This window comes from Oryzias latipes, chromosome 24, assembly GCF_002234675.1.
Source record: "Oryzias latipes chromosome 24, ASM223467v1".
NCBI lineage: Eukaryota > Metazoa > Chordata > Actinopteri > Beloniformes > Adrianichthyidae > Oryzias > Oryzias latipes.
In genome coordinates this window covers 14619762-14636411 of record NC_019882.2, presented here as the reverse complement: position 1 = coordinate 14636411, position 16650 = coordinate 14619762, and the positions used below count along the sequence as shown (strand labels likewise).

At 37.7% G+C, this 16650-nt stretch overlaps 1 protein-coding gene across 1 annotated transcript in view; it reads left to right on the top strand.

Moving 5' to 3' along the window:
• The window catches only part of nbas (neuroblastoma amplified sequence), a 158653-nt gene that overhangs the window by 126494 nt on the left and 15509 nt on the right, over window positions 1-16650 (top strand). The window contains exons 50-52 of the mRNA XM_011491806.3: window positions 8222-8361; window positions 13420-13567; window positions 15866-16000. Of these exons, the coding sequence (XP_011490108.2) occupies window positions 8222-8361; window positions 13420-13567; window positions 15866-16000 (423 nt within the window). The remainder of the gene's footprint in view (window positions 1-8221; window positions 8362-13419; window positions 13568-15865; window positions 16001-16650) is intronic.

Below are 16650 nucleotides of genomic sequence, written 5' to 3'. Positions count from 1 at the left end.
ATCATGGGAATGAGAGTAAATGATCTGATCGTGCAGGGAAGTGGGTGGCCAAAATTTAGTTTTGCTTTGCTTTATCACAAATTTGATCCAGCCACATTGTAATTTGATGTGTCTATTTTATTTAATTTTACAGCAAATTATGCTGTTTTTAAAGATTTATATACCTAAATACCTTTACCCATTATTATTATCATTTATTTGTACTTTAAAACTGTTATTTTAAATGGAAACCCATCCTTTTAGACCTTTCACTTCTTGCCCTCGTTTCTTTTTTCACGTTGGATTGCACACAGGATTGCAGATGGAAGCAGGGAGATTTGCAAACATGCAGGAAAGTCTTACGACTTGCATGTTGAAGGTAGAGGTAGTATTGGATTTAAAAAAAAATGTTAATACATCATTTTGAGGCAAGAAATATGACTTGAAGTCCCATTCCAATAATTTTTTCATCTACGTCAAAGGCCTTCCCAATGTTTTTTTTTCTTCTTCAAATATGATTATGTCAGTTTGAGCCAAAAACAAAAAAACTTACTGTAGTTTCTGGAGAATGACAGTAGTTTGTTAGAAATTTGCCTTTGGGTTGTGGGCAGAACTGTTGGTGTGTGGAGTAAGCCTGCCCCCTTCCCATCATCCATCTGTTTGTGTGCTCTCCCATTAGCTTTCAGCCCCAACCTAACATTACCGGTGCAACAAAAATGGTGAGCATTACTGAAACTATCCAGCCGTTACAGTTTTGAGACGAGGAAAACGAACACTACAAATGGATGCATTGGATTGGAGAGAAGCAGGGAGCTTGTGGCTTGCCGTTGTAACTTGTATATCACACTGGCAAGCTTTTTCAAACTGCATCTTTGCATCTGCTCTTGATTCATAATGATTTGAATAAAAAAATACACAGAAATGCAATTTTGAGCCCAATTTTCTCTATATATCTCCTCCATCATGAAAAAAAGCCATAAAAACAGATTTTATCAGATTTGGTCTTAAAACACAAACATTTAAATTTGTCTTGTTTAAATTTAAAGTAAAATATAAAAAAAATTAAGTTTTCAATTTTAAAAATTACATAAATGCAAAAAAAAAAAGTTACTCCGATACCTTTCACAATGTTTTTGTGTGGTATGAAGTTTATTTGTTGTTACATTAAAATAGCTTTGGCTTGTGAAACAGAACGAGCCTAAACTATGAAAGGATTATAAAAGAGACGCAGTGGTTTTCTTTCTAAGTGGATAAATAATAAATGGCGCTGGGTTGAGAGAGCTTTTTTCCAGCTGAGGGTCTGAAGCAGAAGATCGGGGGTCATTGTTGTGATAGCTAGGTCTCAGCTGTAACTCCACAATGTTTTAGCAGCTTTTATGTATCCCATGGGTCCCTTTTTTTTTAACAGGAAGCCAGAGAAGCACAACACTTTGTTATATGGTTGGAGTCACTGAAGATTCAGTCAAATAAATAAAAAATAGAGTTTCAGTAAAGTAAGCACGAACAGGCAAAACATGGAGGAGGAAGGAGAACTGTGGAGAGACAAAATAAAGAATAGTTGAGTGGGAAGCAAAGAGTCAAATGGAAAGAAGGGAGCTATGATGAAACAAAGGAGAAGACACCCCAGTATCTTATTTTGGAAAATTCTTCTCCACTCAGTATCACCCTTTTACCTTAGTCACAATTACCCTTACGGTTGGATACAGGCTGTCTATTTATTAGAAATTAGGAAATTAGACAACCAGATTGTAGGTTGTCTGGGTGTCCCATTGGCTCTTGCGTATCACCTCCACACCTCATGGGTGCAGCATTTTCTCGGGTCAGCACCACCCATACGTCACAAATACACGCAAATAGTACTTGTGGCCGCACGAGTCTCAGCAGGTAACTGCAAGACACACCTGTGCTCCCCTTAAGATGCCGCCGGTCCTGTCTACAACCCTGCATGGGCCTGGACAAACCAAAAACTTGAAGCCCCCGTATGAATCAACCCCTATATGGGTGCATGAGACTAAGGATTGTCAGTTTATGGTTCATCCTGTGCTTATATTTAAACGTGTCTGTACATTTTGCCTACCTACACCTTTTTAGTAGAAAATTGTGCAGGTAGACAAAATAACTGCATTAACAATGTCTTTACTGTGTCCTTTTGAGTAACAGAGTTGTCATTTGTCCATTTCCATCAGTCCTTGTTCACAATGACAGATTCTTTTAAATGCATGGAGATCAAAAGGTGCTGGTATGTGTGAATTATTGTTATGTGAGCCAGTGGACCATCATCTCCTTCCGTGGTGTGTTAGAATGCGTTTACAAGCTTGTTCCCCTGTTCTTACACTGATCCACTCATACTTTCGAACCACTCCCATTCCATGTTCTGTCTCCCCAACTCCCTCAGTCTCTTATCTTTCTCTTTTTCTCCTCCTCTTGAGGCATGAGCCATTATGAATATGTGTGTGTCATGTTTTACAATGTAGATCCTCCAGAAGGATTCTGAATAGAGGAGGGGGCTGCTTTCTTTTTTATTGCACTTATCGCGTAACGTCTTAGCTTGCACATGCATTATGGGAGGCATGTGTTTGTTCTCCACAGGTTTGTGTTTTTATCCTTGCACTTATGTTTCCTCTGCATGTTTTATGTGTCTCACTTTCAAGTCATAATAAACTCCCCGTGCTCCTCCAGGCTCCCCAAGCTTTGCCCTTTCGGTGTTTACTCCTCTTTGCTATCATTTTGTCGGAAACCTGCAGTTTCTCATTCCTGCTATAGCGCGCTTCCTCCACATCGCTCATTTCCTCCCCCTCTCCGGCTCTTGTGAAGTGTGCGACCTCTGCAACTTTATTCTGCCAGCCGCCAGGGACATTAGCCAGGGCAGGTCAATGAATATTGATGAGCTCACTCAAAGCTCACTCAGTAAAGGCCAGACACAGAGAACCCTGCATCACCGGCTCCCCTGCCTCTCCCAGTCCGATACACTGACAGGCCCATGTTTCCGTGTTCTCCCCCTTCTCCCTTTCCTTTCTCTTGTCTGACACTCGGGTCAAGGACTGAGATAATTGCCAAGTCGCTGAGAAGATTATCAGGCAGTTTTGTTGATAGGGGCAAAGGCTAACGTCTTTTACCTGAGCTCATAAGAATCGTGGAGGACATTGTGCAACTTTGATTTGAATTCGATCTCCAAGCCTAGCAGTCTTCCTAAATGCATTACCTTGATTAGGTTGTGGTTTAAATCATTGGTTAGAATGGTCATAAATAATGTAACTTGTAAAGAAGAATTAACAAGATCTGTGGCTCATTTAAACCTTTGTTGTTTTAACAACATTTAAGATATCAAAGTTTCTGATTTAAAGTTAGCTACTTTGCATCAGTACCATAGATATGGAGACTGACTGGCCTATTAGGTGATGTTCCATAGGAAACTATGAAAAAGGATAGAATAGAATAAAATAGCAACACTTATTTTTACTGGAGTTTACTCCATCCATCTCAACAAAATTCTGAAAACAGGTAATTGGATGGTAAAGAAGTGCAAGTTATGTTTTCCTCCCACCTTATTTAAATAGGAACTCCATTAAAAACAAAACTACAGATTTAGGCAAAAATGTACCCTCTATCACAAAGCAATTAAAAATTCTGGCTTTACATACAAATCTAATTAGATTCAAGTTAGACATCTTACCATTGACGCCAGTTGGAAAATGGCTCATTTCTCAAACTCGCCTCCTGTGGTGAATTGAGGAAGTGCAATATTTGACACTATTGCTTCATATTGGCAAAGGAAATGTAAGGACTTGGTCAAAGCCAAGTTATTTGTAATAACTACCTGCACATTTTTCACATTTCTGCTCAAAAATACCACTATATTGACAAATGTTGCAGTTTTAGATAAAAAATTGTCCAAAAACTTAAACAATTTAAAAATTCTAAAGGAAATAAGAGGGAAATTACTTTATTGATAAAAAAATAAATACATTTTACTGCCTGATTTACTAAAATTTTGTTTTGAATTGTGCTTGATTGCTTTTCTGATTTTAATCATACAAAATTGGTTAATGTCTAGTAGTGTAACGGCCATAGAGGGTTTTACTTTGATATATTTACTTGTAAATCATCTGTTAGACTTTAATAAATGAATGCAATCTGAAAGAGTTTAGGAAGCTGAATGCCTGCTCCAATTGTTTACTCATGAAATGTAAAAATTCCCCTTCATGTGTGAGAATGATCTACCTTCTTCCAGTTCAATAAAGCTGTGTTTCGTTTAACTGTTTCCAAACACATGTGCACATCTGCCTAGTTGTGTGTGTGTGTGCTCCTTCGTACACTGTGGTGTGTATGCAAGTCCTATAAATAAAGTGAAAATAGTCTCTTGCCAGCAGCTCCCAGGGGAACTGAATGACTGCTTTTATCCGTCTATCCTTCTCACATGGGCCCACTTCCCTTACTATTGTTTTGCTTTATGAAAAGCAAACATCATCTGGTCATGTCTGTTTCTGTCTCACACATCACCTACATGCTATCTTTTGTGAACTGCGTTTGCACCCAAGTGCCTTTTGACAATTTTCTACTCTGTTTATTGATTTGATGCAATCTCCTCCTTTTCTTCTCCCCCATCTTTCGTCTGAGCTGATAGCTGACTTTACAACATGTAAGGCTGCATCACTCTCACCCTATAGTTTTGTATTTGTGGTGTAACAGTTCATTTTAACAAGTTGACTTGTATCATAATTTGTGCCTGCTAATTCGATTCATAGTCAGTATTGGTTCATTTTCAATTATGCATTTCACTGACCTAAGATCGATCCAGGACATCTGGAGAAAAATAATTATTTGGGGTAAAATAATCACTCTCACCTCGTCACAAAAGATTGGCCCTTCTTTCAAATCTTTGCAAACGCAAGACTCTGCAGGTCGTTAGAGAGCAATAAAGTGGCTGCTGGTAACCACTAGTTGTCATGTTTCATTTTCTTTATCCTCAATGATTACCTTTTGCTTTCTGTGGCCCTTAGGACCTTTTAGCTCAAAGACATGGCCTCTTCCAGTTAATGTGGGCAAAGGCAGAGCAGGTTTGAAATAGAATAAGGAGAATGGAAACATCTGTGATCCTTATTGATAACAGTGTAAAATAAATCCATACGCCTATTTAGGAAAACAAAACTTCTGCTGGCTTGTAACTTCTTTGCTTTTTACTGATTTAAATTATTTATTTTTTTACCACAGTTAAGACTTTGCAAAGCTTTGATCTTTTATTTGATAGCATAAAATAAAAAGATAAATAATAAAAGCTGAAATTTGAATATATTTTAATTTAATTAGTTGTCTTTTAAGTAAATTTACCTTGACAGAACGTGGCGTGTCTCTCAATTTGATATTTTTTCTTTTATTTTTCTCAAAACTTTTCTTCCTTTCCAGATAACAAGAGTTTAACCCAGGTAAACTAAAGCATTTTACTGAAAAAATGAATAAAATGGTGATCGTATAGTGTTTAAATATGCTTCTACGTGACTTTTATTTAGGTCCAAATGTGACCATTGCATTAGCAGCTTTTTAATTGTTATGGTGGAGGCTGAAGGCGTTGTTCTCCTTTGCTGCTTATTGCCCTCCTGCTCTGCTCTTCGTTCTTCCCAGAAAAATGTTCGATTTGAATGGCTGGCTATAATTATTGCCCATTCTTTGTTTAAAAAAAAGATTCCGCATAATGATTGCCAATGATTTAATTTGGGATTGGTGACATGAGTTTAAACGTGTCGCTGGTTTAATTGGGATATACTGACCGACTGGACCACTGGCAGAAACCACATCTATCACACAACACATCCCAGTTCACATAACAAGCAGATTTCACAAAACCCCATGGCTCAGATCCACCAGCTCACAGTCAGATATCTCCATCACATTCACACAATACTTGACAAAAAGAAAAAACAATCCATCTGCACTCACACACAATTTAAACGTTACTGTTTTAAACATCTGCTCTCTTTTGAACAAACAACATAGATTGCCTTTTTTTAACTGAAACCTGGCTTGATACTGATGCTCCTGTTATTCTCACTGAGGCTTCCCCACTAAAGTTTAACTTTATATTTGCTATTCGGGGAGATTAAAAAAAAGATGTGGCACTGCATTGATTGCCTGTGGCTCATTTGTAAATAAAACAATCACGCTAAATAGCTACTCCACATTTGAGCATCATGCATTTTCTTTTAACAGCCCACCTGTTCTATGTGTTACTGTCTACAGACCACCAAAGCTTCCCTCCAGTTTTATTCAAGAATTCTCAGACTTTTTATCATTTATACACTCTAAATATAATACAGTTTTAATAACGAGTGACTTTAACGTACACATTGACAAAGAAAGTGATGCTCACACCGAGCAATTTTAGGCCCACTACTTTTTAATCTGTATATGCTGCCACTTGGGGATGTCAGTAGGTGGCATGGTGATTGTTTTTACAGCTAACTCGCTGTGTCTCCTGCTGAAATAAATTTTATTCCACAAATTAAAAATATAACAAAAACAGGATTTTATCATATTAGAGATATTGCCAAAATCTGCCCATTTCTCTATCTTGCCAGCACAGGGATGCCAATGTATGCTTTTATTTCGGACAGATTAGATTACGGCATTGTAATTCCCTCCTCTGTCTTCCCAGAAGAAGGGTATTGAACCTTCAACTGCTGCAGAATTCAGCTGCTTGCATGCTGACAAGGACCAGGGGTGGGAACACATGACACTGATTTTTAAAATCACTGCATTGGCTCCCTGTGCAATTCCGAATTGATTTTAAAGTTATTTAATTGGTTTCAAAAAGCTTTTTTTAGTCTTGTGCCTTTATATTTATCTGATATGATTTTAAAATATTCATTGGTTTTTATACATAATATTTGTGTAATGTCTTGTCTTTTGTTTTTAAAATTGGATTATGGTTTTTGTAAAGCACTTTGAGTAGCACGAGTTGGAAAAGTGCTATACAAATAAAGTTTGATTTAATTTGAAAAACAGGTTGGGGTTTTTCTTCTTTTTTTTTCTCTTTGGAAAAGAATTGCTCCTGTCTTATATTTTCAGACTTTCACACTGGACAGGCAGGAAGGGGCTTCTTCTTTGTTTCTTATTCTTCGGTTTACTAGCGCACGTCCGCCTCCTACAGGCTTGGTGCAAAATGCTGAAGTGGTGCAAATTTTGCTCCAGGCTTTTACTTTCAATTCCAATATTTGAAATCCTTTATGTCATATAATTCTGGTCAGGTAAAACTGCAATGATCAATTTCTCCTTCATAATCAATGTTCTAGCAATTGGCACATTTGTGACTTAAATGGGACTCTATTGAAACGTTGCTACCAAATCAGAGTCTCTGATTGGTCAAAGTTTGTCCTGGTTTACCTCCAATATCCGCACCTTTTGTACGTCAAGCCCAAAAAAGGTCATAGAAACTTGCATAACGATGCATAAGTTTAAATTGAAAATAACTGCTTGAACTCTTGTGTTGAGGCCAGTGCCAATGTATCTTAATATATGATGTGTTATGATGTTATTTAGTAACCGTTTAAAAGAATACTGATTATGTTTGTTCTTTTTATTATTCTGGTGGCAGATGATGTGTGCTTTGTATGTTTGTGTGTTTGTCCCTGCATGTGTGAGTGTGTGACAAAGCCCGTTGTAGTTTTCCCCTCAGAAATCAGCTGCTCTCTGGGCTGTTAAATCACTTTAGAAGCCAACTTTAGAAAAGAACATTAATTACTTTTCTTTCACCCCACCACCCGGCTTTTCTTTTTCTTTTTTTAACACCTTATCCTTCCTTGTTCTTTTCAGTTTTTGTTCTTTCACACCCATATTTAATCTCCCTCATTTTGTTACACAATAAAGATTAACTTCCAACTTAATTGATATTTTGTTGTTTTTATAACTAACACATAATGAATTTCTTCTTTGATTTGGCGGGTTCTTAGAAGTTGTGACATTTGACAGGATTTGTTTGTTGTCAAGATTTGTTTTGTGTGATTTAATTTTTTCTATTTAAGCCATAAACCAAAATCCATGAACAGTTTGAACTCAATCAATGCAGATTGACATCTTTTAGGCATGGTGCACTTTTGGCGTTTTTGAAGCACCTCTTTATTTGATGTGACCTTTTATTAGGAGGTTTTTTTAAGCCTTCGTTTAACTTATCCATGTGTCACGCGCTACACCGAATCTAAAATCATGAATTCATCCAGTTAACTTTTTTTTCTTTTGTTTTGTTCACCAGGTCCAGATAGAGGATGTGGAGACTGAGGACAAAAGATATAGGCTTTTCCAAGAGATGTTAGATGCTGCAGAGAAGCTGGAGGACTTTCAACTACTCATGCTTCTCCTGCAAGCATGGCCACCTATGATGAAAGAAGAAGTGTAAGTACCCCGTTTATGATGCTCTTTAAAAAGCAATGATAAGGCAGAATTAAAAATTTGAAAGCTGGTTTTACAATATTGAAGTTTTGTTAATGTTGGAGAGCTTGCAACTCAGCATAAATGCTCTACAAAAGTGTGTACAGTGTTCCCTCGCTAAGTCGTGGTTCACCTTTTTTGGTCTCCCTTTTTCATGGATTTTGCATCCTTTTTTAATTTTTTTACAGAGCACTGTCCTGCGTCCTGATTGGCTGTAGACCTTGTCAATCAGAATCAATCAGCATCTCCTCAATGCAGTTGCTCATGAACAGAATGCATTCAGTTAGTCAAATCGGCATAAATCTTTGATCCCAATCAGAACTTTTTAATTTGATCATACTGTGTAAATAAAGTGTGTAGTGAGGGGTTTTCAGCCTTGAAACATCTACAGTAGAATCTTACTTCACCTATTTCCCATTTCAACTTTAGTAGTTTTTTTTAATTCAAATTCAACTTTATCTATAGAGCACTTTTCCTGCTACAGAATACGTCAAAGTGCCTCACATAAAATAAAAAATTGATTATAGAGCATAAATTTCACAATAAATGAGATACCTCTGTACTTTTATTGCTAATGAAGATTTTATGAATATATAAACAACAAAATGTTGTTTTGAAGACATAGGTTTGGTGACCATTTGTATTCTCTTTCCAGCTAGAAAGACAAATCAGTCCAATATTTTGTTGCTATTGTTCAAATGTTTCTACTGCAGTCATCCCTCATAATAAAGCATATATGCCACCTTATTACCTCTCTAGAAGTCAGTATTGTTTGAGAGTTCTGCGTTAATATTGAATTATGTCTTATGGTAAAAAAACAAAACAAAACACTTATATTCTTGTTTGCTTTAAAGCTCCCTTTTAGCAGCCTTTAGTCTAAAAGGTCTTCTCTGTGCTTTCATGCCTCACAATGGAGCACAGAACTACGCTGTGTCCAATCAAAGATGTATTCATCCATTGACATTTTATTGGACAACCTTTATGCGGCGTGATCTCATTTCATTAAGAACAGGCATAGAAAATTGTGTCTTTAATCATTCTGTGACACATTTTCTGTGTGCATTGATATTTAGAGTTAAAAATCTCCGCTTTAGGCTCTGGACTTTGTGCTCCAGCTGGTTTCTTATGAGCCTCAGCAAGAGTTGGCTGTATTATCGATAAGTGTCTAATGGTGTGATTGCTCTTCCCCTGCTCCATTGTTCTTGATTAAAAGTGAGCTGGGGTCAGATGACTATAGAGATGCTACATTTTCAAGTTTACCTTTATGCCCACTTTTAGGCGAGTATTGTTCAAACCATTTTGCTCCACAATTTTCTGGAGATTTCCGCTCCAGTAGTTATGTTGGGCTTGCAATACTCCCGCTTCCTTTTTTTCAAATGCTGCATTTAACAACTGACTGTGAAAGGAGGCAATCAGACTCGCAAAACCACAGAATGAAACAATCCAGCAAGAAACAAACATTATTTGCATCTTTGCAAAACGTGTTCCCGTGTCTCAGATGTTCATGGGTGAGCTTGAATCTGGCTTTGTTGTGCTGGGGCGTTAAGAGACCAAGTCCAGAAGAAGCCAGCTCAGCAGAAGCCATTCTGCTTCAAAACAATTAACCAAAAAGATATATTTTTGCATTGACACCTTAAATCTAGAAATAGGAACAAATGTATTATATTTTATTCGACTAATTATGAATAATGTGCCTACAGATTATTTTCAGTTTGACATGTAAGAAAGAAAAAAAAAAACAGTTCCACTGATGGGGATGTGTGCTTCAAATGAAACCATAGTGGGTACACCAGCCTTCAGTTGGGCTTCTGTGTGCATACTAACCTCAATAAACCTCAAATTTATTCTCTATAAGCTCTGAATATGAGGCAACGGATCACCTGAATTTGTTGTAGAACCTCTCGAGGATTGATTAAAAACGCTGAAAGAATCCACAGGAAAAGGGGACCCTCTCTTTTTCAGCATTCTAGAAGATAAGAGAAGACCACAATGATTTTCATTAATAGGTTTATAGCCACCTTCTGAACTTGAAAAGAAAAGCTACATTTTTATGCATCTTGCAGACAAACATTTATTATACTATTTATTATTAGCTGCTTACTTTGATGAAGCACAAATCTCTGCAATTCAAATTAATTGTTAGCTTTTCTTCATGTAGTGACACGTAATTATGAACTGTATATTCTAAATCATAATGAGTGACATAGCAGCCTGTACTCATTTTCAGCAAGGTCAGTATTGTCGTTGCAACCTGGGGAAAAAGGTCCTGGAGAAACCTTATGGAGGACGGCTTGGCTGAACTCCACCTTAGCCCACACCCTATAGTGTATGACCATTTACTGTATCAGAGAACTGGACCAAGTGAGAATGATGTCACTAAAGAAAAAATGTCTTACTTCTGGCTTCAATCAAATCAAATCAGTCGTTTTTTTAACCATACGATCGCCGCCATGTTGGAACCAGAAATTGTCAATAAGCAGTGATCGGTTTGAGTTGATCTGAGACATCACATCTATGGCAACCACTCTTGCCAATCAGGGGTGAGCTTGTTAGAAGTTTACACCCCTACCACTTGAAAGTCGTCTCTGGAGAATCTGTCAATCATTTTAAACGGTTCAAATGGGAACTAGTGGGAACTGCCTACTATTATGGCATCTGATTGACCAGTTTATAACTTGCAGTACAAAAAAAAAAGCTGAAATTTTTTTTACAATTAATAGTTACATGTTAAGAAAAAGGTAGCAGAGCAACAATACTGATTTTGACATAAAATGACTGAGTAATAGCTGTTTATTTCTCAATTTCTCAATCGATTTTGTTTTTTTTGGAGCCAGCGTGTAGTTCCTGTTTGGAACGCCAGGTGGGGCGGGGTCACTTCGTCCAGTTCTCATATTCAGTCAATAGCTGAGGCAGGCCTGGACAAGGCAGTGCACTTTGTGGCTAAGGGGATTTGGAAAGACTCAAACAATACAAGTGTTGAAGATCCATGTCTTTATGAATTATGTTACATTTTGATATAAAGGTTGACCATGACGTTTATGGTTGTTAAAATATTATTTAACAAACCATATTTCTCAAGCTTCACAGTCCTTTATGTTAAGGCTCTGAAGACGTGAACCTTGGACTGCGCGTCAGTATGGAAAGTGGCGATTTTGTTTCCTTAAGTGGCTGTTTTGGAAACTGTATTGAGAGTTGCAACCACAAAGCCCACTCTGTCCATACAAACTGAGTCATGATTCAAAGCATGGATTGAGGCTGGCTGTGACACACATTGCACCCCGTGACAGATTTGGCATCAACACAGACACCCTCCGTCGAAGGCAGCCCCCCCCCCCCCCCCCCCCCCCCCTTTTTGTTTCCTGGAAAAGCACAGGAAGCAGATATCTGCCAGCGGCATGAGAGGGTTCTGTTTGTTCCCATGGCCACATCATCCAGAGTGAAGCAGCTTGTCAGGGCGAGACACCCAAGCACTTGGATGGAGAGCAGCCTTTATTATTTTTATTGTATTTTTTTTAACTGACAGACACACACAAGTCCCCCGCTGTTCTGTCTCTCTTTATCATCCCTCGTCTCCTTATTTCAGAGCCGCTTTCTGTCTTACACACACTTGTTTTTGCAGAGAAGCAAGCAAGCACTTCATCAGTCTGATCTTACATCAAACTTTATTTGAAGATTTGAGCTTTTTCATCAAATAACATTATAAAAGAACATAAAGGCCTTGTATACACACATCCGTTATCGTTTTAATGCGGTCAAATTGAAATAATAGCACATACCCTTATCCTATTCCCATCTCAAATCTCTGCTTTTTTGCCTTTCTCTCCATTCAATATTTATTGCCCTGCTTGTCATGTTAATCACATCCAGCTGTGCTTCCGTGCCGAGATCTGATTTTTTTCTTAACGACTGGAAGTGTCGGCACCGTTTTGCGACAAGTTAAATACATTTTTACCCATAGATTTTTATGAATATTTACAAGCTAACAGAGAGCAAAAGACTCTGATTCTTTCCCCATCGGACCCGTGTTTTCTCCCTGACTAAAGGCACCCAAAGAAGAAATCTGTTATAGTCAGCAGCTGCATGAGCTAAAATCAGGCTCATCCAATCAGATTTAATTAACAGATACCGACCTGCTTTGTGGTTTTTACTCCCCACCCCCTTCCCCTCTGGCTAATGTGTATCAAAAAGATCCTTGAAAGTTGTGTTGGCATGACATCGCCGGCGTCTGCTGGCCTTGGCGTCTGATACCCAGAAGGCCATATCAACACTCCTGAAAAGCTCCTAGTCCAAGCAGAACGATGCCTGTCAGAGCCGGCAGCTGTTCCCTTGTGAGGGGAAAGGGGAGCAGGTAATGCGTGGTGTAGGTGTTTAATATTAACTGCAGGAGTATTGCGGTGAGACATCCTCCCGCCTCGCGTACTCATCACTGTCAGACTTCATTAGTAAATCCAGAAAACCCTTGATCATTCTGGCTGCTTTCTTATCTTCCTGTTGCTCTTAGGTTTACGCTTTGATTATTCATTATGGATAATGTATGCCATATGTTAGACAAATAGTCATCATCTGCTGGTATCCTTACATAGTGTAAATGAGATCTAATTGCGTTGTAGAATGAAATGTAAGCATGTAAGGGCTGTACTGTTTCGTCGGGTTGAAATCTCATTATATTATAGTGACCCAACAATGTTTGACAAAGAAAAACAAAGTTAAAAATGGGTTGTAGCTTCAGAAAACACAACAAATTTCCTGTTCTTTAAAAAAAAAAAGGTTTCTTTGTTTTTCATGCCGTGGTTCTGAAATGTAAAATTTTGTTGTCGTGTTTTGTTCAGTGATGTGCTTTGCGCCTCAGGGCCACTGTTTTCATGCCTGCTTTAAATTGTCATAAAGGCTGTTTGCTCTCTTTTCCCCTTTCTTCCTCTTGTTTTTTTTTTTTTTTTTTTAATGGCACGCCTTCTCCTTCAACCCAGAAGCACTGCGGGAAAACTTTACTCAAAGGTTTGCGCTTGTGCTCTCTGTTTCCAGGGCTGGGTCGGTGCATAATCCATGGGTGGTGTTGACTTCAGTGCTGCTGACCCGCTGTCAGGTGTCAGAGGTTCAGTCAGACCTGGGTCAGAAGGTTGTTGCCATGGTGAGGTCTCTTTATCACACCAAACACAAGATCCCTTCACAGGTAAAAAAAAAAAACAAACAACAACAACAACAAAAGAACAGTCTCACTGTTTCACAGATTTCTTTATGTGCAATTCTGCATCTTGTTTTTTAAAGTGCTTTGTGCTCTGCATCGTAATTGGCTGGAGGCCTTGTAAATCAGTCTCCCTTGTGCAATTTGCCAAATCTACATAAATCTCAACCAGATCTTTGTTTTCATATGATCATAAAGGACAAATTTTTCTACAAATCTTTGATGATACTTGCACACCAAGGATATGTTGAAAGACTCGGTGTCATATAATACCAGCTGGGGACAAAGTGCAGTTATTAATTTTTCTTCCATGATCAATTTTTAAACAGATGTCTTTTTCGTGAATTAAAAGGACGCTACCCATACGTCACTACCAAATACAAAAACATGATTGGTAGGGGTGTGATGATTAAACGATTACTCAATACATCGATTTGTCTAACCAGATCGATCTGTCTGAGGCGTTAACAATTAAAAATCATTTCAAAATTAAATAAACACACATGTGATAGCAGCTAAAAATGATCGAGCCATCATTACAGTCCAACGTGTGGAAACACTTAGAATTTTGTAAACATATAACCATACAGTGTGGTAGAATGTTCCATAATGCTCCCTTTTGTATTATATTTAATGTGTAAAAAACAACAGTGGACTGAACTTTATGAAACTGAAATGTAAATGGATTTAACCTTAATTCTTGTTTAACTTTTCTTACACGCATTTAATTTACACTTGATTATCTTGCAAGAAATTCAAGGAATCTGAAAAACTTCACCTGCACTGTTCAGTACCCAGGTATTCATCTCTGAGTCACACTGGTTGAACTCTTGCTAAAACTGTCCTAGAACAGTTTTAGAACAGTGAATCGGATTGTTCAATGTAAACCTATATTGACTAGGAATCCTATGGTCAACCACAAATTATGATATGAATCAAATCGTTGCTAAAATGAATCATTACACCCCTACTGATTGGTTAAAGTTCAGGTGGTTTAACTTTCAACGTGGATTCAGTGGCCGCGAATTTTGTATGTAGAGCGGGAAAACGGTCCTGAAAACATGCGTAGCGATGTGTGAATGCGAAAGTTTTGAACGTGGAAGCCCAAAATGCACAATTACATAGAATTACATCAGAAGTGGCTAATTCTATGTGCGTTGCCAAGACAGTGTGAATGCACCATCGGAGTTTAAACAAGAGAGAAAAGGGTGAAATTGATCTTCTCTTTCTGAAAAAAATGCATAAAGTGTGTAGCGAAGGGTTTTACAGCCTTAAAACAGGAGACAGATTTCACCTATCGTGTTATTTTTACAATGCATCCCCCACAATAAATGACGGAACACGGTTTTTCTTTCCTCTCTGTAAACAATAATTTATACCATAAAATATTTTGTTAAATATTTACCAAATTCTAGGGAATCCTTAAATCAGTCATTTGTGCATTATAATTTTTTCTTTTAGATTTTTTCTAAATATTTAAATGTTGCTTTTCAAAAACTTGTATCATCAGTGTAGAGCACGAGACAAAGTACAATTAGATTACAATTAGCATCTTAAATGGGAGGGAGTGCTCCCCCCATTCATATTCAATCCCGCTGCCATCACAGTGCTGCTCCAAGCTTGTTTTCATTTAGCAGAACTATGCTGCAGCATCAGCATTTTCACTCTAAATCTTTGTGCAGGGGCCCTGAAGTTATTAGGGATGAAAGCCACAGCCACATGTTAGCATCACCTTGGTGCTATTTGCAAAGTATATTCATCATCCTCTTTTTTGATATCTGATGGGCCCCTAAAGCTGTTCACGCCCTGCTGAACACCAGGCGAGCAGGAAGCCAAATGCCATTCTGTATGTCCAGAGCCAGCTGACTGTGATATTAGTTTAGCGGTAATACTATTCTCTCTGACTGGGCTAGTGTCTGCCATGCTGTCTTACATTAGTCTGGGAAGGGAGCAGGAGGTGGAGAAAGAGGCCTTTTACTCAGCTCCGAACAGCTTTAATTTAAATCTGCTGAAATGAAACTGCCAGAGCATGTGGGAGTCAGATTGCATTGTGTTATCCATACATTACTGAATGGATCTGTGGCGGGACTGTGTGTCTGCACTTGTGTCTGCGTGTAAACCAAGCATCATGTGCTCCTGCTCCTTCATTTTCACCCCCTTTTGATCCCCCCTTTGTTCATTGAATGTCTAATTTCACTTTGCCTTTGTTTTATCTCCCTCTCTTTTCATCTGCTCATCTACATATTTATCTACTCAGCTCTCTTTTTTTTGTGTCTATGCCTCCAGTGTATCGGACACATAGCAAACCTGCTGCTGCAGAACCAGCCCAGCCTCCAGCAGCCTGCCCTTAAATTGATGTCTGAAAGCGGCGATAAGCAGCTGCTGCAGCTGACTGTGGATCAAATCAACAGCATGAGTGTGGTAGGTGTCAATCTAAAAGTCTGCAGTGTCTTTTCACTGCATGGAATCACATTTTGAGTGAATATTTATAATATTTACTTTCAGTTAAATTTGCTCAGTAAAATTTGTTTTCAGGTGTAGCCAGCAACAAAAATCAATCAAAAGTATTTTAAAATTCTGAAACCTTTTTGCCATTTTTACACCAATTTAACTCATATTTTTCACAGCCATTTTAGGGAATTTGTCACAAGGAAATTTATTGTGTAAAAGAAAATTGACATGGCACAACATTATAAAAAAAACTGTTTGCAATCACTCACAGGTATGTCACTCCATCATTTGACAGAATGTTACAAAATCTGTTATTCCTGTTCTTTCACAGAAAAAGAAATCATGTACATACATTTTTTTTATAGAAAGGTAGTGGCAAAAACTAAAGGCAGACTTATAAGATTGTTTAAACATATTTATATAAAGATTTGATTGTTTGGTTTTAAACCAAAACTTTTATACATAATATTACTTGATTTTAAAAATGTGTTTAATGTGTTGTTCTTTTTAAAGCTAAATAATTAGTTTGTCCAATCATATTATTAAAATTATTTATTTAATCTAATTTGCAAATCATTTTCCAAATCAGAATTAACAGATACATATCTTTATTGTATCCT